At 28.7% G+C, this 27,087-nt stretch overlaps 1 protein-coding gene and 1 long non-coding RNA gene across 20 annotated transcripts in view; one reads left to right on the top strand and one right to left on the bottom strand.

Moving 5' to 3' along the window:
- The window catches only part of LOC136979409 (ankyrin-2-like), a 376,384-nt gene that overhangs the window by 189,080 nt on the left and 160,217 nt on the right, over positions 1 to 27,087 (top strand). For all 19 annotated transcript variants that reach the window (XM_067275362.1, XM_067275361.1, XM_067275359.1 and 16 more), the window contains 7 exons: positions 1,055 to 1,121; positions 3,366 to 3,572; positions 5,544 to 5,672; positions 9,794 to 9,894; positions 12,446 to 12,518; positions 20,152 to 20,301; positions 21,743 to 21,952. In XM_067275362.1, coding sequence (XP_067131463.1) covers positions 1,055 to 1,121; positions 3,366 to 3,572; positions 5,544 to 5,672; positions 9,794 to 9,894; positions 12,446 to 12,518; positions 20,152 to 20,301; positions 21,743 to 21,952 — 937 coding nt within the window. The remainder of the gene's footprint in view (positions 1 to 1,054; positions 1,122 to 3,365; positions 3,573 to 5,543; positions 5,673 to 9,793; positions 9,895 to 12,445; positions 12,519 to 20,151; positions 20,302 to 21,742; positions 21,953 to 27,087) is intronic.
- Positions 119 to 26,472, bottom strand: LOC136979417 (uncharacterized). The gene is made up of 3 exons (XR_010881383.1): positions 26,056 to 26,472; positions 22,418 to 22,527; positions 119 to 203 (listed from the first exon to the last, which is right to left on the bottom strand). It is a non-coding gene; the product is annotated as an uncharacterized lncRNA (long non-coding RNA).

The following is a 27,087-nucleotide window of genomic DNA, read 5'->3' as shown; positions in this document are numbered from 1 at the left end:
CGGGAAAACCAAACCAACCTTCAAGTCTTCTTAGTGCCACTATACCCGATTTACCATTTTTTTTAGAAAGCCCAGATTATTTCAGTCCTGTCTTCGATAGTGTAGACCAGGGATGGCAGACCTTTTTGCATTTGCATGCCACGTATTAAGCATACAAATCTTTAAAAATGTTTATGCATGTGAAAGTTCTATACTTCAAATAACTACATTTAAATAAATAAAATGAACATGCTTTAATTAGAGTAAATGTAAATAAGCTGATCGAAAAAGGATGATCGTGCGATAAACTGAACAGACGATAAACCAAAATCATACGATAGGTTACGTGCTATATGATTTCTCCAACGTTCCACATTGGGCACGTGCGCCACAGGTTTGTCACCCTGGTGTAGACAGTCTTTCCCGACACCATTTTGACGAATAAAAGCACCTTGATAAAAAACCTCAAATCTCGGTCTATCAAAATATTTGAATTAAGTCAACAGACTCTTCGTCACCACTAGATGGCAGTCAAATTATTTTTCTTGCTACTTTTGACCAACCCTGTATTAAATAATGATAGTAATTTTATAATGAAAACATTTGAACAAAGCTCATATTAATATATTGTTAGATAGTATTTCAAATGATAACTGAATTGTTAGCGGCCGGATGGCCGAGCGGTCAAGGTGGCAGACTACCGCTCTGGGGGACCCGGGATCGAATCCGAACGGGTCGAGAAATCCCCAGGAATTTTTCGGGGGGTGGTCCGTTCGGATATGTCAGGCCCCGTCCCTCACCACCCGGCCGCCCCATTGTGGGCCTGGCCGAACCCATAATGGGCCTACTAAAAGAGGCCCTCTTAGTGCCCACAGGGTGGAGAGAGTTGAGGGGAAAAAAAAAAAAACTGAATTGTTAAATGATATCAGTTATTTATATTATCAGACAATTTAATTTAACATTAATTGAAATTATAAATTTTGGTTAATATTTTTATTAGGAAATTTTAAAAACTTTAAAAAGTTTTAATAGTTATTTTTTCAAAGTAGATATCTAATAGCAATAATCATTTCAGATGGATAATATATCAGAATTGGTAACATTAGAAAAGAAATACTGTTTTGTACAAGAAACTGGTTTAGGTAAGAATTATTTATAAATTAATAATTTAGAAAAAATACCTTATAAAATTGTTTTATTTATTCTGTGTATCAGACAAAATATTTTCAACAAAATCATTACTTTTTAAAAGTTGTGGCGATTTATCAAATCACTATAACACCACAAATACCTTTAAAATCCAGTCCGACGTTTAATCGGACGACAAGAAATTAAACGTCGAACTGGATTTTAAAATTATTTGCAGCGTTATTGTAATTAGATAACCAGTTGTGAGAGGCTACCATAATTTATCAAACACAATAATTCTGAAGAATTATTTTTGTAGCTTAAGAAATGAACTCTATCCAGATTTATCTAAATTTCATATCACTTATTAAGGATAACTTATATTAACAAACAGAATTAATATAAACAAATTATTCTATACACATTTTGCCAGATTTGGTTTTCATAGAGTTCATAAAGATCAATTTCTATAGTCTGGCGATGGCCAGATCTCGAGATTGTGCATTAAGGAGGATTGACCTGTATTAATAAAATGATGGATGACTAGACATGTGTAGTCTAGTCTCAAAAAATGTTAAATGCAATTAATCATTAGACACCTTAAACCTATTAGCACAGTAGATTGTTTAATTTTGTCCAAATTGGAATTGACTATTGTATGGAGATAAAAATTGGTTAGAATTAATTTTGTAGTTGATATTAATTACACAATACAGGAAGGTAATGTTTTCTATTCCATTTTGTATTACTGTATAATATATATGTGCGTTGAAATTATTTATTGTAAAAATTACTAAATAATAATAATAATCTGAGTAAGTATTCAAGTTTTTTGCATTTTGTGTAATAATTTTGTTCATATAAAGGAATTATTTTTATGCTGTTCTTGAGTTAGGAATAATTTATAATTAACAAAAATATATATTTTTTAAAGTAAATATATGGGATAAAATTTTAGTGATTAAAAACAGATAGTAAAACAAATAGGAAGATAGGAAAAGTTTAAAAAAATAAAGTTGTGATTTAACCCTTTCCTGGCCAGGGTACCGATCTATCGTTACCCTAATTGTTTAGCAAAACGACCAGGGTACCGATTGATCGTTACCCCGTTAACAATCGATTTTTATAAAATTTATCGACAACAGACGTCAGCACTTGACGGCATCGTCTTGCTTATCATCTGTTTCACATGTTTTTGTCCAGGTGGTGTTTTGTTGACTTAAAAAATTCTAATTATCGGTTTTTTTCTTAATTTTTCATTTTCTGATAATTTTTTATTTCATTTTTAGCATATTCATGCAATAATATTACTATAATAAGTTCATTAATGCTATAATAAGTTTATTCAGCTATAATATGTTAATGCATCATAAATATTCAAGTTATGACCTTCAGTTCTGATATTTTATATATTTTTTTAATTTTTAATTTATTATTTTTTTAAAAATCTAAAATATCAGCAAATGTTACATCTATTGCTACTGGTAATCATATATTTATTACAAAAATATATAATCTTGTTTGATATGAAATGAATAAAGTATATTAGTTCATTATATTAGTTGAAAGCAGAATAAAGTTCAGATTTCAAACAAATGTTTGATATAATGTGCAATAATTTCACAACGAATAAACGTACATGCATAAATGTTATATCAAATTGTACAGAACAATATTCTACATCATTCTGGCTCAGTGACAATAAGAATGAAGTAACCAGACAATGTTAATTTTGACAAAAAGTAACAAATTTTCAAGTCTGAATGTCAGTTATCATTTATGAGAAAAAAAAAATATATATATATTTTTCAAACAAACTTTATTGAAAAATGTAGTATTTAAAACTACCTATATTGATAAATATATGTGATTTTTTTCATATGAATAAAATAATAATTTAACTTTTGGTGAATTTTTAAAATAATATTGCCTGATTCACCTATTTTGCCCTTGGCCATTTTACAAAATAAGGGGGCGTGGCAAACGGCAGGCTAAGGGTTAAGTTTACTCTGTTATATTGAATCGATATTTTACGTTGAGATGATTATTAAATTTCATGATTCTGATAAACATGCCTTCAAGTAAAATCAAATTTTTTATTTTTATAAAACTGCATAAAAAATATATTTTTTTATGCAGTTTTATAAAAATAAAAAATGTTTCCTTTAATAATTAAAATGTTTCCTTTAATTGAATAAATGCATTAACGATGAAAAATTTGTCCGAAAAAACTTTATTTATTATTAACTTTTTTATAGCGAAACCTGAACTCATCCACCGAGCAGACTTGCGACTCTCTGATATTGCGCGAGAACTCGACGGCGACTGGGAAATTTTAGCGCTGCAACTCGATATTTCGGAGACGGAAATTAACTCCATTAAATCGGACTACCCGGACGACGACAGACAACAGGCATTAATAATGCTTAGGCAATGGATGCAAAAATCGGGACCTAAAGCTACAGGTAAGAAACGTTCAAAAATTTAAATTTTGTTTACCATTTTATTAACATTTCTCAATTTTGTGTTTGATATATTATATCACATTCAGAATGTCAGACAATTTGTTTTTAACAATTACATATTTGGTTATTTGGTTGCAAATCTTATAAAATATTATACTTGAAGAAAACACTACTTACATATTCTGCAAAACTTCATTTATTTTGGATTTTATGCAGATAGCATAAGAAATTGTTAATTTTATAGATGCTTATTTACAAAACTATATCAAAGTGAAATATGACTGATGACTATATATACAGGAATCAGAGATGCCAATATTTGGAGGTTGATTTCTTCATCACCCAAAAGCCTATAGTAATTCTGACTATCTCATTTGAAAGATAGTTATTTTCTTAGTGTGTAAAATTTCAAGTTTTTCTATAAAGGGGTTGCCAAATGTGCAAAAATTGCCAAAAAGCTGTATTTTCTTCTTTTTTTCATCTGATACTGCAGACACTCCTAGAAAAAATTAGTAGGTCTAGAAAACTCATATTTTAAACTTGAGCCTTTCTTGTTATCTGTGAAGTATCAGCCAAACTTCCAGGTTGATAGGTTAATGTTCACGGGCTTCCCTGTAGCTATTTTATTTTTATGGCTTAATTTTATGATTGTAAAGATGAAGTTGGGTGGAAACAAATAATTTTCATTCAAACTGTTATCCAGAATCCAAATTTATGCCAGTTAAAACTTTTTATAACAATTTTACTAATGGCATATTGAAAGTGCTCGGTTGGCAGCCATCACATCGCCGAGCGTCAACCAAACCATACGGATACGTTGTCGTCCTTGGTCTTGGTGTAATAACACAATCATTAGCCAAAAAAAAAAAAAAAAGTTGATATCTAAACAAAAACATCTGAGATGTAAACAAAATTGCCCCAAGTAAACAATTATGACAATTTTGGTCATCTAAATTGTCAGTGTTTTTACATCTCGGATGTTTTTGTTTGGATATATGAAGACACTAAACATACCTTACACATTTTTCCAGCAACTAATGCTTAGTGTCTTCGTGTATTGGTAAAGTTTCAGCTTCGACTATTATTGATACAAAACTGTCTGATTAACTTTAACCAAATGGACACAAGATTACTAGTAAAACAGTAAATGAAGTTTTTATCAGAAAACGTAAACAAATGAATACAAAAACACTACACTACTAAAAATAATTTTGACAATTTTTTTGTTATATGCAAAGTTTTTCATTAATGTCACTTTTTGTAAAGACTTAAATTTCGTTTTTGTATCTTTAGACATTTCTTTTCTTTTCATCAAAATTAATATATAATAAGACCGATATAAAAGTGATAGTGCAAAATTATTTCTTAGTTTTCAGAGCCATTTTAGGATTCTAAAAATAATTATAGTAAATTTCATTCAATTTTAAAGACTAACAGATTGGATTATTTGAAAAATCAAAAACATATTGTAAATAATTCTAAAAAAATCAAAATTATTATCAAAATATTTTAATCTTAATACTCAAATAAGGCATTTATTATGACTTTTACTTTATCCAAACTATATTTTTCAATTTGATTTCAGAAAAAGTAAATTCATTTTCATATGAAGTTAAATTAACATCAATTTCAAGCAATTATTATTTTTTGAGTGGAATTTCTTCGCTTATGGTTTCAATTTAAGTTCACTTATGAATCAGTATAAGATAATTTGATGACTGCCATTAGAAGTATTGTTTTGTTTTTGTGTACTTGAATTCATTTTTATTTTTAAACTTTTGCAATAAATTATTAACAATTGCTTACTTTGTCACTTATACATATTATAAAAATCGAAAAATGTCGGATTGCATTATTTAACCAGATAATTCAGTATCAAAAAACAGAAAATTATCTTGTTTCTATTTATATTACACAAAGTATATATCATGTATGAAATAATTTATTTATAATAAAAATATTTTTTCTTAGGTAATAGTTTGGAAAAGGCATTGAGAAAAATCAGGAGAGACGACATCGTAAAGCAATGTATGTTCAACGTCGAATTAGTCACGGATGCCGTCGAAAAAGCGGTTGCCAAAGTTCATTTAGATCAGTCGGGTAAAATATTCATTATAATTAGTTAGTTATTTATAAGTATTAAACAACTAGAAATAAGTCCATTAATAATACTAGTTCAACAAAAAAAGTTACAGATAAAGACTTACAGAGTATAATAAAAGTATTCAAATTCTCTCTCAACTTTTTTAATAATAGTGAGATTCTTAAAAAAATTTGAAATAAAATGAAAAATTTTATATTGTGATTCACAAGGAGTATAAATAAAATAATTCACACTGTTGGCAGGTAATTGTAAAACATGAACATTATATTTCACTTCACATGTACGATAGTAATAACAGAAATAATTGGTTACAATACCATGGCAAACATGTTTAATTAGGAATAACTGTGCAATTTAGTTAGTGTTACAATAGTCTCAGTATCAATAGCACTTCTTGCACCGAAACATGCAGAGATAATCTGGTCATAAACACATTTTATTCTTACAATAAACTGCTTAGTTACTATGACTAATGAACAGGCTTGTTACACACTCAGCCTATTTAATTAATTTAACAAAAATCCAATACCCAAAAAATGTGGTCCAGACAGAATAGAAAATTACCACAACCATAAAAAAGATAAAAAGGCTATTCACAAGGTTTTTACTGGACTTATTTAGTATTGTTGTGTTACTGTCCTAGTGATAATTTAGAATCCTTTTAATAAGGTGTATGTAATAATTTATTGTAATGTTGGCAAATGTATATTCTGTTTCGTGCATGTCATCCAATTGATAAGGGCCAGTAAAGAGAAAATGCATTTTAGTTAAGTTAATTAAATAGGCTGGGTGTGTAATAAGCCTGTTCATTAGTCATAGTTACTAAGTAGTTTTTTGTAATTAAATAATATAGGAAAGAAGCTTTTTAATACATTTTATGCTGTTTTGTGATAGATTTTCCCAGACTATGCACACTCATTGATGGCTGAAATTGCCATTCCCGCATATTCCACACATGATCTTTAGGTATCTAATCTGAAAACTTAGTTGGCCAAGGAAGAGCGTCAACATTACGGAGGCACTTGTAGAAAATCTGAGCCATGTGGGTGGTCATTATCCTGTTGAAAATGACTTGATGGTTGCAACACCACTGTAAACAAAAATACTAATGTACGAGCGTGTTAGGTAGTCAGCATGAGGGCATTGTCAATGCCAGTTCTGCCTGTCACCTCACAATTGTGTAGGATAATACCTAGTTCTTGATATATGCCTCTCTCTGTTTCTGGATGGTGGAAGGGGAAGCTGTTAGATTTGATTGCATCAGTCTTGCTATTATAAGTGATTCAGAAGTGCTATTAAGTGAGAGTATATTACTCTTGAGATAGTTTGTCTGAGTTGATCAGGTCGTTCCGGTGTATGAGTCTCTCTTCCTACGGCCACTGTTGCCAATAACCTCTGAAGTCTGCTTGTTCAAGATGGCTTCACATTTAGTGAAATGTCCATCCTATTTTCCTCTGTCTAATGATGCAATCCCTCTCAAACTCAAATATTTGTACCACCTTTGAATGCATCATATAGGCATGCCTGGTGTTCAAAGACCTCCAAACAAAGGTATTGTAGTGCTTTGCAACTATTTTCTTTTTTTTTGTTTAGTTGTTTTGGTTTTCCCCCGACCCCTTCATTTTCATTCTTGGTACCATCTTTTCACCATCTATTGCGTGTTGGTAGCCAGATTGGCCAGTGATGGTCACGTGGGAGGATATCTGCTTTGTATGTTATAGAAAGTCGTGTCCACGTGTTGTAAGCACCTTTCTTTTTGTTTTCCCGGGCCCCGCTTGTTGTGTGAAGGATACGAAATTGAAGTGTCGGGTGCAAGAATACTAAGGATTGAAATAAGGCTGATGGAACTGTAATCCAATTCACCTAACCGAGGATACCTTAACTCCAAGAAACAACATATAGAAAGGAAAGAAGAACGGTGGAAGATTCGACTGCACAGATTAGTTTTCCTTCTCAACATTTGTAGGGGTAGAAAAATTATTGTGAGTAGTTTCGGTTGTATTTTTGTTTCTTACACGATCTTTGTTGTTTGTAGTGTTCACCGCGTGCCGTGAACCCCCTTAAAGGAGAGAAGGGAAGTGAGGACGTGAATTGGTTTTACTGGGGTATTGAAAACTTGTCAATCTCGTGATAGCTTGTGTCTTGTATATATTGACTGTGTCAATGGAAATAAATAAAAATATCCAGTGTATCTGTCAAGCCGACTTGTCCGTCAGTTTTTTTTTTTTTTGTTTTGTCCAGCCCTCTACAATATATTGAAAATACTGAATACATTGAACCTCTAAGAATCTTTTTACATGGTATTGGGTTAGTAATATGATAAGGCATTTTGCTGGCAATACCCAGTGTTCATTTGTAGCTTAATGGTAATCATTTGCATACCTATCTGAAACATGGCTGTATGTCAACTTATGCAGTAACCAGACAATTTGTTTTTGGTGCACAAATTTTTGTTGAAGAGTGTATATTTTATATTTGACATTAATTTCAGAGAGATATTTTATCACAGTTTAGTAATAGTAATTTAAAACTGAAGAAGGAGACTAATTTCAAAATTAGTCACTCAAATTTTATTCTAAAAAGAAAATAAAGATGTAAAGGAAACATTTTGGTGTTAACTGAAATCCAGTTTTTACCTATATTTAACATCTAGGATGACAGCATTTATTGAAGTTACAAAGAGATAAGATTGATGTGGACATTTCTTTATAAAAAATTTAGAATAGTATAGTACTATGAACAGACACCAAATGTGGCAGAAGCAGAGAGAATAATGAATGTCAAAATGTTTTTTTAAAACATTCTGAAGTTCAAACAAACAAATTTTAATTTTATTTTGTGTCGATAGAAAGGGCTAAAGCACAAGTAGCCTCCACGAATCTGCCCCTAGTTGCATCCACTTTCATACTGACATTGATTATTGACAAACTGTATTTACCATCGTAAATGTTTAAGAAGTAATAAGGAGAGACAAAGACGGTGGTCTGTTGGCATCGTTTTGACTTTATTAAAGTCAAAGTAATGCCGACAGACTGTGGTCTCTTATTATTTCTTAAGTCATTTTTGGCATACAGTGCATAAGTTATTTTTGGTAAATGTGATTGAAAAATCTATTTCTATTGTTTATTATAAAATTTATAAAGCAATAAGAGCAGATCATAAATAAATTAACATAATAAAATAGTTTGTAGCAGAACTGGAGCCAAAACTGTGATTAAGACCCTGCTCCAAAAATCCAATATCTGTTATTATTAAGTTAAAGAATAAAACATGAAATTGTAAACTAAGGCATAATTTAGGAGTTTGGTGCTACGACAAAAAGTTTTGGAGTCAGGCTTAAAGAACAAAAGTATAATATCAAGAAAGGATCCAATACGAAAGTACTTTCCCAGATAATGCAGATGTAAAGCTCTATAGTGAAATTGGACGAAGCCGATATTGTTAAACCCTTGCACTCCCCAGCATTAGTGACAAGCGCAGAGAAAATTGAGATTTATAGAAGCAAACTAGAGGATGCATGCATCGATGCAAGGGATGCCGAAGGTTTACCATCTGCACGGAAGGAAATACATAATTAAAAAGTTTTCTATGAACTCTTAAATTATGTCTTGGTTTACAATTTCATGTTTTATAATTATGCCTTAATAGTTTTCTATTACTGTTTCTTTAAGGTATTATTACTGGATTTTTATTATTATATTTAATTTTGTTTTCTTAGAAAATTATACATGTATAAATATAAGTTATTTTTTGTATTTAAATTTATGTATTCTATTTTGGAACACCAATGTTCTAATCTTCTCATTTAACCCGAAGATGGCCTATCGAATGAGCCGAAAACATTAGTTTCAATAAATTATCTTGGCAACTTAAGGTGTATTTCGACGGTCTATTAATTATTTGCCGAGCATGTTTTGGTAATTGGATTTGAGATATTTTATTTTTGTGATAATAAATTAATTTGCTACAACTTCAATCAAAATGAACATAATTTTTATAAACAGAAAGTGAAATTACACACACACAGAGAGAGAGAGACATTATATTGGGCATAAATCTAAACTTGTCAGATTATTTTGGTTATATAATATGTATATGTATGTGTGTTTATTTTTAGGATTTGATACATTTAAAGAAGAATTAGGATCGTCCAGAGATGCTTCCTTAAGAAGAGAAGTTTCTCTCGACGTTTCTTACGACGAACAAGATTTGATAAAGGTGATCGTTAATTATTGTCTGTTTTTAATTGTCCTTTTAATTGAATATAACAAATAATATTATTGATTTTAAACAGTTGTTTTGTTTACAAAACTCATAATTACTAAAACCAGAAAAGTTTTTGACTTAACAATTCTTTGTAATCTTATAAAAAAGTGCTAATTATTTATTTGTGCTAATGATACTGCGTAATTATTTAGTCTTTTCAATTTATATATTTATTTGATTCTTGTTTAAAATTTTCCAAAAGCTCTGATGTACCAATGATGATAGCTGGTTCTATATTTTTTACATTTTTGTAATTCTTTATTATGATGCAAACATATTTGACTTCTTACCAACTGCAAAATTCAAACTTCCAGAACTGCTTGTATAAATTTCTGACTTCATTTGTATTATTTATTTCCACAATTTCTCAGCTTGTCTTCAGATCACTGTTACAAACATGGTATAATTTATAACTTTTTTGTAATGATCATCTGACAAAACAGTTGAATTCAATATAAAATAAAACAATTTTTTATTAGAATATTTTGTTATTGTAGTAAGTACAGCATGAACAAGAACATTTACATAAAGCTAATTTAATTATGTCTATGATATCTTGTCATAATTGGGCTTTGTTTCGTCTATTATGAAATTATCCATTAGTACAAAGATTCTAAATTAATTAGCCACACTATTTTAGTGTTTATATTGAGATTATGGGATGATCTAAAATGCCATTTTGATATTTGTATCTTCAAGTTTAAAACAACAATGTAAAAAAAATAAACCACTGAATTTTTCAATATACTTAACTGTTTGGTTAACTATTAATCTAATCTGGTAACATAATTTAATTGTTTGGATGAATTACTAATTATATTTAAAGTTCTAATAACACATTTTAATTTTATTGAAGATATTGACATATAAATTTGTTTATGTCTAACAACCGAAAATAAAAATATTTTCTAAAATTATTTGGGGTTCGGGATCGACTTTGTCGTCGGAGTGTTTAAAACAGTTTTTATACATAATATAAATTTAGATGACAATAAGTAAACTGTATAAAAACTGTAATGATATTTTTACAAAAGTTAATAATTAAGATATTAGAAATGACCTGCAAGTTTAATTTTGTGATTAAAGAAATAAAAGAAATTGAACTGTAATAATTATCATCACTAATTAACAGTGAATGATTTCAGTTTTAGATTTTCTAAAATAATTAATTATACTTCGAACAGAACATCGATAATGAAATAAGTTATGCACTTAAAAAGCAGAGATTTTTATGTTTCAAAGTATGAGAGAAAAGAAGAAAGTCAAAGAAATAAATATTGGATTTCAGAGGACCAGTTGATTGAAACAAAATTGTCTTAATAAAAAACTTTTTCTACTACATTATTATTTATTGTATTTACAATATACAAGTAAATATAATCATTAAAATTATTGTCTTTCTTTCAAAAAATTTCTTGCTTAATTTATACATTCATAAAATTCAAAAGTATCTTTTATTTAAAGTTTTTACAGTGAAATGGCACTTGGAGCCAAATGGAAATCAGTTTTTTCAATAATAGGTTTATAGATTTATTTCACAAGAGATGGTGGCAGACAACTGTGACACACATTACCCTATGGTTAATTTTCAGTTATTAACATTAAACAGAATTTATTTATTTCTATATTTATAATATTGATGTAATTACGGTAGAGCATCGATTATCCGACCCCCGATCGACCGTCACGTCGGTTAACCGACCGCGTTCTAGTCGGCAAATTCAAATGTCCGCTAGTGATGTGGCGCTACAATATTTGACTATATATCTTGGCTACTTTAATATTATTTTTGTTAAATTTTTGCATGTTTTAGCTGGCAACATTGACTGGACCACGAAAGGGAGGCCAGTATTTAAACCAGGCATAATTTTATTTAACAACGCTATCCGATTGCTGTTTTTAAAACGTGTGCGAGATTTAGCAGAAAAAAACGAGCGTCGGCTGTGAAGCAAAAGAAAATTTTGGACTTCTTTTTCTAATGTATAGGCCTACTTTATGTAAAATATGTAACCCGATTATATTTTTCAATATACAGTACAGTACTGTATTTATTTTGTGCAAAATAAAGAAATAATTTTTAATGATACAATAGCGACGATTAGTACAGTATTTTAAAAAAAAGTTTGTTAGGCTTAACATCGATGAAAATTCAACGTGAAGTAGGTTAATAGGGATATACTAATATAATATACTAATAATGTATTTTTTCATACTTTTCGGTTATCCGACCAACCCCAGTCCCCAATTGAGTCGGATAATCGATGCTCTACTGTAGTTACAAACTGATTGGGACAAATGACTTTACTGATTTTTTTCTAATGTGAGTTGTATTTTAAACTAACAACAGAAATTATTGGTTTCCGTTTGAATGCATGATTTTTAAAAAAATTTCTTATTTAAATAAAACTTTTATGTTCGTCCTTTGTTATTAATGAAAGACTGCATATTAACTCCTTTCAATAGTACTCATTAAAGATTGTTATTTTTTTTTAATATTTTACAGGAAACAGTTCATATGACTGAAAACGGGGCAGAAATTATAGAAAAACAAATAGTATCTGATGAATTTGTAAAAGGTATGATAAATAAATGAAAGTGTTTTATACAACATGATTTATACATAAAATCAATAACGAATTTGATGAAAAATGCTTTTATGTATAAATTAATTAAATCAATCTAATATTAGAGAGAATGAAAATATTATGTCACCAATATTTAGCTTTATTATATTTTTCTCTGGGAAATTTACTAACTTCACAATCCCAGTTTGCCATTTTAAATTTAGTTATTGCTTTCTAGTTCCATCATTCTTTTCTTGAGTTTTTCTTCAAAAATTATCTTGTCATCATTTCTCTTTATGTGTATATTTGCATTGTATTTGAAGATTGCGCAGAAATATATTTGTTATTTATTTCCATTAGGAAACGGGACCGCACGGTTTTATAATTCTCCGACCGACATTACCAAAAGTAACGAAGCAAAAACAGATTATAAGACAATAACTTTTCGACATCAGAATTAAATCACAAAACTGTAAACGTCAGACAATAAAACCGAAAGAAAAAGTAGTAAAATAATATTTTAGAGAGGGAACAAATGACTAGCCATATCATTTTTGCCACAGAATGAAATGGAAGATTGCTAAGAGAACAAAAAATGAAATAGTCAAGTAGAAAATCCTTTGACCCAAAAAAGTGTTCAATTGGGTTTATGATTTTCTTTATAATCAGACATAATTCTAGAGTTGAATTTATGTTCTGTAACATTGCAAAAATAGCATTTTCGGAACACATCCTGAAGATATTGTAGAGCGATATCTCCAAGGTATGCCACATTGGAATGACTGATGTTTTGATGATATTTATGTGAATATTAAAAGTCATTACAAGTTAGTCAGTACAATTTTTACTTAATATTATTTAACTTTTCTGACATTTCTTAATCAGATTAAAATTAAAAAAAAAAAACCAAAACTCATCTTTATGCAAGTTAATCTTAATAAAAATAATTCTATAACTGTACTAAAATGGAAGGACAAAAACAGTTTGTCCATTGTTTTTACACACTAATAAAAATCTTCTGACAAAGTTTTATTTTCTAAACTATTTAAAATATATATTCTTGTATGGCAATTGAATCTAATAGCCATAGATTCATTTTGAGTATTCTGTTTCTAAATACTACAAAGGTAAAAATTAATGAGAAATATATACCTGCTATGGTTTATTTTTTAGAGAGTTTTGAAAGTCTTATGACTATGAGGAATAATCATAGTGAAAGAAAAATGATATTCTTAGTTTGATGTCTGCAATAGAAGGAATGAAGGAAATGACAATTATGACCACTTGGATCATTTTTCTGAATTTTGTTACCAGAATAGATTTGATATGCAAATGACTCTGGAAAATCAAGAAGTTAAATAACAGTGTGAAAGATTTTTAGTGTACAAAAAGTTACGAATATATCTTTTACATTGAATTGATAAATAAAATCTTTCATGAACTATATCAAAGAATGAAACAAAAACTGGAATGTAGGAAAAAACTAACAAAAAAAGGTTATCTGTGACTGAAAAGGTAGCTTGAAAGTTTATACATATTCTATCTCTTAAATCCTATTAAATTACATAGGGCATTCCAAGTCTAAAGCCTTAGCAACCAAGTCACTTGTTGGATTCCATCCAAATACTGCCTTATCAAGCAAACTCTGAAGTTTTGAATAATTCTGTCCATTTCGTACAATCTGTTTGTAAAAAATTGGATAAATTGAAATTCTTGCAAATACTCTCTAAAATCTCACACTAGCATATTATTCTTGTAGAAATTTTCTTTTCTCATATTCTTCAAATTAATAAAATAGTTTACATCCAAATCATATCTAATAAGGAATTAATACTTCATTTACTATAGTATATTCCAAACGTGAAAGTAAAGTGAAATGAATTGAGGTTATTTGTAAAGAACAGAAGATATATCTGTTAAGAGTAATTGATCTTTTTTTTAAAAAAATGCATCATTGAAATGTACCAATTTTTAATTCCACCAAAAATTTAAATTTTTACGTGCCTGCCTTGGCTATTACTTCTGTTGGCTTTAGAATTTGTATATAGATATACACCGACGACTGCCATAAACGATCGGGCTAAATTTTGGATTCATGTTTGTATATATATAGATATATTCCTCAGAATATTGTGTCTGTTAGTATCTGTGAAAAACATTGTTTCTTCACATATCTAGTTAGTAAATGTATGCTTATGAAGTGACTTAATATCAAAATTAATAAAAGGGCGAGACTGCACGACGCTGGCACTAGATATTTGTACGATGTGGAAACGTGCGTGAAGTCCATATTTCGAGATACGATACTGCCATTGAACTTTTGCACGATTAGTACAGAAAGGAGGTATTGGAAGACCGGAATCAAACTGACTAAAACTGCAAGCCATAAAAGTTTTGAAGGGTGGCTTTATTTGTAAAAAGTGTCCTTTGTTGTATCTTGGTGGATCCATATCGAGGAAACTGCTAAAGGAATGTATTGAGAATTCATCAACCAAACATTATTTTTTGTTGATTGGGGAAATCTCATCAATGTACTATACCATAACTCAAAAATTAAAGTGCCTAAACCATTTACCCACTTTGTTTTATTCTCTCTCTATCTTGTACTCTACTAGCTATCTAAAAGAACAGAATTTTGTCTTTTCACATTTTATATAAGAAAATACGAAATGTAACTTTCATCTCACAAAATCTCTAAAGTGTGATGTTTTGTTAAAATAAAGTATTGTTTTTGTACCATAATTGCCTCTCTTTGTTTTTTCTAATATTGTTAAACATAACTAATAGAAAGTGAAGATTGAGATGCTATTCCAGTGTGAGATCGAAATTCTTACAGATGCATATCTTGAATAAATTAACAAAACATTTCTGATTAACTTTGTCAGGATTTTCAGTTTGATTTCTGACAATGAGTTAAGTTCTTTTATATTCTATTAATATAGGTTGTTATTCAAGAATTTTTCTATAAAGTTAGCTCCATTAGCAGTGATTGGCAAATTTATCTAAAAGCATTTGAATTAGTAATTATAGTTCAGTTTAATTAAAACCAGAACTATATCTGAGCAGCATTTTTGAAAGCTTTTAGTCAAACTGCAACTAAAGATCAAATAATGTGGCAGTGATATTAACAAGTTCAATTTTTTTTAAAGAGGATTGAAGGTAATAAATTAACTGGATAGTCACAATAGTTTTAAAAAATATGTAAATGTTGGTTCTTTAATATACTAAACTTCACTAAGTAGATACGGTCTGTCTGTATGAGGGAAGGACTATGGTATAGCTCTTGGGTGATCAACAGATAAATCTATTATTAGCGAGGTTGCAGTTAAAGTTTTTAATGTGAAAATGTGAACGTCGGACGTTTGGCAGCACCTACGTGTAAACCTAGAAGTTTGACAATGGCATTTGGAACGTCGAGCAAAATTCCATCGACATTCCAACCACCACCGTCAAACTTCTAAATTTATGGGAAGGTGGTGCCGAACGTCCGACATTCGTATTTTTGCATTGGAAACTTTGACTGCAACCTTGCTATTATTTTAGGAATTAGAACTTATGTCGAGTATCTAAAAATATTATTTTTTTTATAAAACCGTAAACATCACATTTTCATCTTAATCAATTCTATATATAAATATAGCACCTAATAATAGATGTACAATACCTATTCATCATGTGATAGTTATATCATCAAGTGTCTTCCTCACGAAGACAGAGAAGTATATAAAGAAACAAGTAGATACAAACGTTTCCCTAATATTTACTTTTTTTAATGTATGTGTATATATATATATACAGTCAAACCTGTTTTTATGCGGTGGATAGGGACCGCATTAAAAAAAACGCATTAAAAAAATCGCACGAAACTTCACGAATGGCTGTAAAAAATAGTTTTCGCAACACAATTAAAAAAATATTTTTTTATGCGGTCAATAGGGACCGCATAAAAAAAGTCTCACATAGAAAATAACTCAAAACCGTACGAAATAGAATTTATTGACAACAGATGTCAGCACTTGACTGCATGGTCTGGTCTATCGTCTGTTTTACATATTTTTGTCCAGGTGGTGTTTTGTTGACTTAAAAAGTAAATTATTTCATTTTTCGCATATTCATGCAATAATATTACTATAATAAGTGCATTTATGCTATAATAAGTTTATTTAGCTATAATAAGTCAATGTGAGACATGACGAATCGCACGAGACTAGTCGCCAACTATATCGCACAAATTAAAAATTCGCATTAAAAAAATCGCACAAATAAAAATCGCACATAAAAAGAGCGCATAAAAACAGGTTTGACTGTATATATATAAAACACACACACACAAGAGTACATAAAAATTTAAATTAGACCATATCTTGTTTTGTGTTTCGAACACCTTTATTTTGACAAGTTTTACCCATTTGATGTCACCATTTCCTTTGGAGTGCCTGACAGATTGTACCACATACTTCAATATTTAATCATTAAATCATTCAATATCTTGGAAATAACTTAAAGACTGCCATTTACTTTTATTTTTGATTTTTTTTTTGTTCTAATTCTTAAATATTCAATATAATGTTATTAAATGATTAATTTAAATGTAATAAAAAAGTAATGATTAGGTTCACCACACCAAAATATTATCTAATTAAAGGAGGAGATAAACACAGTCTATCGGCATTAAACGATTTTTATTACTTATAACGTCATCGTAAAAACTTTCAAGTAATAAAAATCGTTTAATGCCGATAGAGTGTTTATCTCCCCCTTTAATTGAAAATTATTATAAATAATTACAGATGTATAATTAATTAATTTATAAGCTTGGCCCAGTTTAGAATATAATTTTAAAATATATTTTGTTCTTTTCTTGAATTTATAATTTTTATATTTGGTTTGGAAGATAAAATTTTAAATTATTGTTAGTGCTGGTGTTGGTGTTTCTATTTGCAATTGGTACGTTGACAATCAAGAAGCTACTCCAGATTCATTTGTGGCTTATCTTACTGGTGCATTTGATGGATTCACAGTTGGATTCTTAGTGTCAATGAACTTTGAAGAACATGAATACTTCCATTTTAATTTCTTTTTACAAAAAGAAGTTCAATAATAATAATAATAGTAACTGTAAAGATTGTTTTCATGTAATATTTTATCAGAATAAAACTGCTTATCTAAAACATAAATTAAATAATAATTGTATTTTAAATGAAATGTTGTTAATAATTTTACAAATTCTTCAAATTATGAGAATGCTAATAATGCAACAAACATTATTCTGTTTCTATGTATGATTTAAATATGTAGAATCTCTCAAAAATTCTTCTTGGAATCCAAGTACCTTTTAGAGAAATGTAAATTTTAAAAGTTGGCAAACGTTATATTCTGAACTGCTGTTGCCAAATTCGATTGTGACCTTGACCTAATTTTTGGGAGGAGCGACCAGACTAGACACTAATTTTACCATTATTTTTGGGATTGACTTTTTCGTTTGCAAAGAATAAGGAAAGATTATAAAATTTCCAACGTAATAAACCAACAAATTGCAAAATGCATTACTAATTATTTTTTTTACCACAAAAACAAGAAAATATCTTGCTATTTTAAATTTGAAAATCATCATGATCAGAAATAAAATTTCATTTGTAAATTTGAAGAAAAAATTAAATACGCTGATGTAATTTTGAACAACAGCTAAAGCAGTTCTATAGTTTTTGGTTTGACACATTACCAAGGCTACAGTAAGAGTCACTTACTGTATTATATAATTTAATTTTGAAGTACAAAATAATGCAAGAAGAATTAATGTGAAAACATTTTTGAGTTCTTTAAAAATAACAAAGGTGAACTCCAGAAAAGCAGTTTATTTTTTATCATTCTTGTTATATTGAATATATAAGAACATTCTTCATTACATCAGGAAATTAATTTCTTTAATTAGCCAGAATTATTTCTAGTTTCTTAAACAACTATAAGGAATCAAAAGGGAGTTGCATTTATTTTATTAATTATTACTATATGTATTCTTTCTATAGAAAAGCACAAGAGCAGCCAATTTATAATTGTGAATATTGAAGAAAAACATGAAAGTAATGCTGAAATAATACTGTAGATCAGTGAATCATTGTTATATTCACAGATTTATAGACAAAAACAACATTAGCTCCTTTCTAAGTCTTTCTGAATTTTAGAGGTCTTATAAATGGCTCACTGAAGATGGGTTTTAGCATACAAAGCAAAAATTTATTTTTAAAAATTCCAATAAGGTATTTTGTAGATTTGCAAAACCAATTAGGAATGTCAAAATTGTGAAAGAAAACTAACAAAATCTGACATCTATCTTACGTTCTGCTTTACGAATAATATTGCTGGAGAATTCTAAAAAACTCATACCGATACTAGACGCCGACCAAATGCCGAAACTCTATCGGGCTAGTTTAAGGCTAATTACTAAATGAATTATGCTAATGATGTTAACGAAGGCTAAACGAACTCGTACCGACGCTTATTTTCTCAAGTATTGTACAGTACATTAATGTTCAATTAATCTAAAAAACAATCTGCCAGATTTCTATTGTACTACTTAATATATTACAGAGAGGCACGGTTGCTAAACTCGTCCCCACTCGGGTCCCTCGAGTAACCGATGTGGTTACCGCTAAATGAATGAATTAATTAATAGTTCTGGAAGCAAAGATTGTATTGGAGTCTAGGTAGCATAACTGATAACGCAACTGCATGGCAAGCAGAGCTTGTAGATTTGAGTTCGGCTCCAGGCTGATTCTTTTCTTCAGAAAATTTAAAATTAATTTATTTCTAATTATTAAATTTATTAATAGATGAAGGTTTAACTGCCAACCTCCAGACAAATTGCTTTGTTTCTGATCATTAAGAAGCCATAATGTAGTCTGAATGTAGAAATCCAACAGATCATTCGAAAACTCTAGTGTATCAAGTTGGTTGTGGCTCATAAAAATCTACAAAAAGAGTTCTTTGTCATTCATCATATTCTCCTTAATTCCCAATTATAGTTCAATATTATATTGATTTTTTATATCAGTTTAAATGAACTTGAAATTTAATTCCTTTTTCTTCATGCATTAACTCACATAAATGGGGAATGTCTTGTAAAATAAACATCCACTAAACCCGATAATAACTAATATAATATAAATACACAGTAACGGCATTAAGTATTAACGGCAGTGGGCGTGTCTCGTAAAATTTATGGCATATTGCAAGGCATTGGCTGCGTCGAGATTATTTCTGCCATAAATAAAACTAAATCATTTTTCATTTATGAATTTGAAATAAAGACCTTGTTTATGTTTTATGATATTTGGCCTCCTGTAGTTTTGTAATTGGCTTTTTCCTCATATTTGATAGTAAAAATTTAGTGATTTCTTGATTTCAAATATCAGTTTGGCGATAGTTATTTGATACGGTGTATATTACTATTGTCCATCTTACTGTACACCGTTCTGGTGTTCAAATTTCATTTTTTCTAGAAATCTAAGAACTTTTAAGACACCTATCAATAGAATTTAATGTTATAATATAAAGAAAAATTTTATCTATGGCAAATTTTTATAAACGATTTACATGATATATAAAACCAATTAATATTAATAATTTTAATCAATTTTATGTACAGAACCTGCCCAGGCTGCAAAAATAACGCAGGACCAAAGAGAAGAAAAAGCCGTAAAATACATATCATCCGTTACTGTCGAAACACAAGAAGTTATAAGAGAGAATGTAGTGAAACAAGGAGCTACCGAAACTGCCACAACAATTGTCATGGGTAATAGTATAAATGATTTTTTCCATGAAAATTTAAAATATACTATCAAACTGTCTGTCTTACAAGAAGCAAATAATTAAAGATATAATAAAAGTTATTAAATCATTTAGCACTAAGTCAACTAAAACTAAACCTAATGTTTGGAATAATGGAATCAAATTAAAATTGTTAAATATTAGAAAAGTGTTCTGAAATTTTTATTTAAGAATTGCTTTCCATTAAATACAGCATGAATTGAAATTCATTTATACTTAATTTACAGTATTATAAAGATTTAGCAATATTTTCAATAGTAATAATTCTATCAAAAATTGAATCCTATGCAATACAAAATTTCCTTTTTCCAAATAATATACTTAGGCATGTGTTAAGCACTTTGAAGTCTCCAGCCTAATTTCTTTAAAGGAATTACACAGATGTAGAACAAAAATAACAACACATGGTTGGATATGCTCATTTGCTAATGCAACTCCATATTTAGGAATGCCATTTTAAACTTTAAAATGAAATTCTGTGTAAAATTGAGATAAGTTTGGCTTGCTTTGATAAAAATAATTCTGATCTCTTTCCTCCCAATTAAAATATTCAAATGATGCAATTTTAACTTTCTTTTTATTCTTTAGTTAGTTAGTGTAATTAGTTTATTGTTCATATTAATTTTTATAATAAACTTTCTACAGAAATCTCTCTCTATATAAAATCAAACGGCTTTTTCAAGAAATGTAGCCGAATTCTGTCGGGTTTTTAATACGAGTAATTAGTAATTAAAATACTACGCAATTTCGATTAGAGATATGCGGTTAAGCTGCCATATTGGCCGTATCACTCGATTATTAACAAATGTAGGGTTTGGTTTTATATGCATAGATCAGATTTAATTTTTTTAGCTGACAGAGAATTCAGATTTGACAGGATTTGCAATTCAAAAAAACAATTTCCTTGGAATGAGAGAGACTTTTTTTTTTGTCTAGTTGTAGATTTAGTTTTTGAGTTTAATTATAAAGATATAAATAGTACATAGCTATGAAACCTAAGCTAAGTATTTAATTATTGTATATAATTAAATATCTATATACATAAATTATAATAATTATGTTAATTGAAATATTAAATGTTAGGTATACTAAATACTTAGATTGGACGTGACGTCAACAGTTGTATTAACACAATTAAAAACTTCAAATAAGGAGGCGTTAAAGAAATTAAAAGAAATATTTTATTTGTGCAAGCGCTTTCGACGTAATTTACGCACGTCGTCTCTGGGCAGTTTGATTAACAAAGAGAATTCGAACGAAATTACGTCGAAAGCGCTTGCACAAATAAAATATTTCTTTAACGCCTCCTTATCTGAAGTTTTTAATTGTATTATTAAATGTTAAAAAATTATTAATAATTAATCTGCAGTCGTAATGAATAACTTATTTTTTCATAATAATTTTAGAAGGGGAGGAAGTCAGCGAACACGACGTTCACGATCACACTGCCAAATTAGTAGAATCCGAAACGTGGGCGTCGGAAATGGACACCAGTCAGGTTTCCATATCCAGTTTGCCGGAAGACGAAAAATCCGAACCGACGACGGCCACCATTTCCAGCAGCATCGCCGCCGAACCGGAATCGGCCGCGGCGGAGGCGAGTACCGAAGAAAAAGGTAAATATGAACTCTTTGATTATTCGGAAGAATTCAAAATAAAGCAGACCAAAGGAATGTAACGTTCATATCAAATACTCAAAAATATGTAAATTATTCAAGATATCATCATTTTGTTATATAAAATTTTATCAAACTAAATAAACATTGTATAAACATCATTTATCATTCTAACTATAAATAGATTTTAATCACAACTTCTTAACTATGAACAAAATATAATTGTAAGCTAATGTTAACTAAACTATCAATTGTAAACTTCCTCAATAATTACATTAAATATCAAAATATAAATTGAGATAGTTTATTTAATAAAATGTATTCCAAAATCTTATCAAATTGTATAATTAAAGGAACTATTTTAAAATAGCTTTGAGATGTTGTTTAATTTTGATTTTATATTTTTAATTCATTCAGTTTCAAATATAACAAAGGTTTGAAAATGTAAATTAAATTTTAATTTACTTGCACGTCCGCGACGTATACTAAGACGATCGGTTCTCAAAAATCCGCACCCCGACCAAAATTATCCAAAACTAAGACACCCGGACGGTTGCATTTCAGAAATTTGCAATCTGTCACGATTTACCAGGAAAATTTTGAATTAAAAATGATTTTCTAACGTAATATATCAAATAAATTGTTAAAAGAAATCTAAATCATTTTAAAATAATTAAAAAACTAACCATTCTAAAATTTGGACTTGCATCAATCTCAAACCATTAGGATTTTTGAGAATTTATGGCATTAATAAATGATCAGGCTCTTCTCTGTTATAGTTATCTTGTTGCATTTATATATTTATTTTTTATAAGTACCATATTAAGCAATAAATTTTGTACTTTTTAATGTACTGGACTTCCTTTTTATTTGACTGTTATTTCTTTGTAATTTGTAATGAATCACTTTGAGTGGTTTTCTTTCATCTAAATCAATAAATATTTCTTCATCTATCGAGTACTGTAACAATTTCATTTTTAAATTTTACATGAATATATTTACAGTCAAATTTATAAATAATATTTAATATTGTTCGAGGTTTCATTTTTGAAAAATTATATATCTGTATTATTTAACTATTATTTTATTTTTTTTACATTTAAGAATTTGAAATGCTAAAATCAAACTCGTTATTTTTCAATAATTTTTAATCGACTTTAATCGAAAGTCGTGATTGAGTCAAAATCGCTACAGAGTCGTTACAGAATCAAATAAAAATCGCTATTTGTTATTTGATTTAAAATTTATGCTAATTTGGAAAGAACTGCTAGTTATGTCATCACTTCAAGACGCTTCAAGTAGAGAAAGATCTGTGCATTTGAGATAAACGAAAGCCCGCATTAACGGATGCACTGCCCGTGGGAATGGTTTGTTTTGTGGATTTTGCTTTTGAAGAATTGGCATTTGGTTACGACAAGCAAAAGTCCTTCGTACTAGAAACATTAAAAAGCGACTATAGAACTTTCAAATTCCGAAAGAAGATAAGTATGAATTTTATGTTTCCGATCTTTCTTTAATATTAATAATAATAAATAAATCTATAAGTAGTTTGTGATGACAAACTTTTTAAAAGTTAATATCTAATATTATGATTAAATAATTTGTATCAATATCATAAAAAAACAATACAGATATTACAATAGATTTGGGGAATTTGTAACTTTTAAATTCAAATGTAATATTTAGGATATCAAACTAACATCAACGATATCAAAAGATATCTTGTAATTTATATTTTAGATTTATGAATAGTAATATTTATGAAACTGCATCTTTGCGACATCTGTTCGATTATAAATATTTCTCATTAATCATTTAACAAATTAAATTATTATTTCGCATTTAAGATTTATTAACAGTTTCATAAATTGATCTTTCCATTCAAAAGAATATTTTGATAATCACAAATGGAATGGATCATTTATCAAATTGCTAATGTGAAACTCATTATTATAATAAATTTGCTTTTTTTTGTTGATAAGTTTAATGTTAGAGTGATTATTAGTTCATTTATATTCCTAAAATAAATTTATTTTATCTGAATTTCATCTACTGTAAGAAGTTGCCTTCTAGTCATTAACCGAAGGAAAGTAATCATACTTTTAACACGATATTTGAAAACAGAACTTGGTCTCACAGCATTATATAAATATGTGTTACTTAATTACATGAAAATAAATCAAAATGAAAACTTAGAAACTAACATGCCCAGAATATAATTATCTTATATACTTACACGTGTCAGCAAGGAGCTCAAACGAGATAATATTGTTTACTTAATGCGGCGAGATTTAAATGAAATTTTAATCGCAAGGTCAAAATTCCTTCCAACAGAGGATAGATTCCATATCTAAACATTCTAAATTATTATTTTTCAATTTAAATCTTTTAATGTAAATTTTTTTCAAAAAGTATATTAGTAATCTTTCGTATCCCATCTTCAAATATTAAAAATATTATTATTATAACTTTTCAGTAAAATATATCTGCTGGAAAATATAATAGTTATAACTTTTAATATCATAACAAATATAATCATTTAGACTTATATGAGAATGCATGTTTCACTACTTACTTTATAAATATTTTTTCTTATTTGTTTTGTTCTCAAGAGATGTTACTTTTATGAGTAGAATTCCATAAAATTTTAAAATCTGAATATCTTATCAATAATTACAATTTCTAAATTTGTAGTTTTAATATTAAATGCAAAAATATTTACAATAAAATTTATGAAATTAATTTATAAATCAAATAAAATTACCAATATTAATGCTTAATAAAGTTATATTTTATTTATTCTGAGCAAAAGACTGATATATTAAATAATCACATTCTAAAATTTAGACAAATTGTAAATTGCAGTAAATCGAGTCTTAGCATTGATTATTTTTATAAATTAGATAAACGTAAACTGAATATTTTCAAGGTGGTATTAAGCATGCGCGTATGTATAAACTTGTTTGCGCAAGTTTGATTTGTTAAACTCGTTAAGACTTAAAAACAAAGAAATTTCTTCTTATATTCTCCATAAAATGTCAAAAATGACAATTTGTATTTTATGCTGTTTTATTATGCTGTGAAAACTTAGAAACTAAGTAACAATTTTGACAGGTTATCAATACAAGGCATACTTTTTGTAATTTGTTGTATCTGTTAATGATTTGATTAAGTCCATAAATGAAAATAGTATCTTAGAAGTTATATTTAATTGTAAATAAATATTTTTGGTTACTTTAGAAATGCCAAAATAAAGTTGTTGCATTTACAAAATGTATTACGGCGGCGCACGAAAATTTAATAGCGGACGGTCTGACGGCGCGATTCGCCGATGCCAATTACCGTACCGACGACATTCGACAAACTGTTTATAGAGTACTACTTTCGGCAAATAAACCGCAATTTATAAAGGAGTTCTCGAAAAATAACCGTAACTATTTTTCGAGAATTCCTTTATATCCTTTCACGTTTTTCATAAATTCAGATTTTAAACATATTTGTTGTATAAACAATAAAAATTTTTTAGAAGGAAATTTTCTCTTTTATTTTTATCTGAAGAAAATAAGTGGATTTGTTGCAAATGTTATCTTAATAATACACTTACGTATACCGTTAAACTTAGTTCAATTAATCGGTAAAAATAACGAGTAATAAGTGTTAACCGAAAACCCGATCATTTAGAAATATACAGTTCAAAATTTTGTCCACGAAATTGGAATTTATAGAAAGAAATTCTATAGATTAAGTATTTAATAAACAGTTGTCTCTAAAAATGTTATCAATAAAAATGCTAAAATTAAGTGGAGTGATAAATTTAAGATTATTATAAACAACAAAAAATATCTATAATTTTTATAACTGAAATTAAAACTGATTACTGGATTGTTCAAACATAATTCCACAATTAACTTCTGGAATTTTGAATTTTTTAAATTCCGTTTCGAGTTTATCGTGCAAAATTTGTATTCACATAATACAGTAGATATGTGATATTTACTAAATTATTAGCAAGTAAAAGTCAATAATCTTTCAAATCCTTTTAAAATTAAAAAGAAGGAAGATAATTTCAGGAAATAGATAGCTTAAATATAAAGTACTCTTACTTTTTTTCCTTCTTAAAATGCAGATTTTTACTTCTTAAACGTATTTGTGTTATACTTTGTTTTCTTCACAATGACTAATATTTTCACTATCTGACAAAGTAAAGACCAAGTTATTGTTATTTCCCATTGTTTAACCTTTTTCAATCATCTTAGCAGCTTGATATCATAAGTGTCTGTCCTTCTTCCTGTCTAAAGTTCCTGCTATTTGCCACTTAACAAGCTGTAATGTTTTTCACACTAAAAACAGTTTATCTTATGCTTAATGACATGCTGTAAAAACCTGCAACATATAAAAATTAAAAATTACTTCAGAAAAATAAAAATTTAGGATAAATGATTAAAATATCAAACATTTAGGCGAAAGCTCGTCTGCATTTCACTCCCACAGACAAACAGAACGGACAAAATTATACGAGGAACGTGCTCGGCACCGTTGTCGTCACTTATCGGACTTCTCCATTCTTAGAGCTTTATTTTTACAAATTTTCAATCGATTGTCAATTATTACCCGCCAGTTGGAGCTACTGCCGCTCCGTATCTTCATTGTAAAGTTAGAGATGCTCTCGACAAGGCTTTATGTTTTTATAAGTAAACTTTCTAATTAAAGCAGCAAGGATAAAAGGCAGAATTGCCAGAAGTAGACTGAACTTCTTACTTTAAACAAACCTATTGAATATTTCAACTGTTTATTACTCTTCAAATATTTTTATGGAGTTCTCTGCACTGACAGCTAGTTTGAGAGTTCCTCCCCACGTTACTTGCAATTTGATGCGCTTTTTTCTTTTCAATTTTTGTCTAGATATCTCTAAAAGGTCTTTTTTTCCACCGTGCGGTCGCCAACGTCGGGCAACTCGAAGAAGCCTCGTTTTACGATTTCTTCCATTTTAAAGTTCTCTATTGTTGTCTAGAACTTTCAATTTAAGCAATAGGTTAATCTATCTTTTTGTGTTTTTTTTTATTTTAATACTTTCTGTACTCTTAATTTCACTATTTGCATTTTTATTTAATATTTTAGTGCGTTGGTATTTTTAC

This window comes from Centruroides vittatus, unplaced genomic scaffold, assembly GCF_030686945.1.
Source record: "Centruroides vittatus isolate TY-2023 unplaced genomic scaffold, ASM3068694v2 contig_620, whole genome shotgun sequence".
Lineage (NCBI taxonomy): Eukaryota > Metazoa > Arthropoda > Arachnida > Scorpiones > Buthidae > Centruroides > Centruroides vittatus.
Note: the sequence above shows the minus strand (reverse complement) of the source record. Positions and strands in the feature narration are given on the sequence as shown.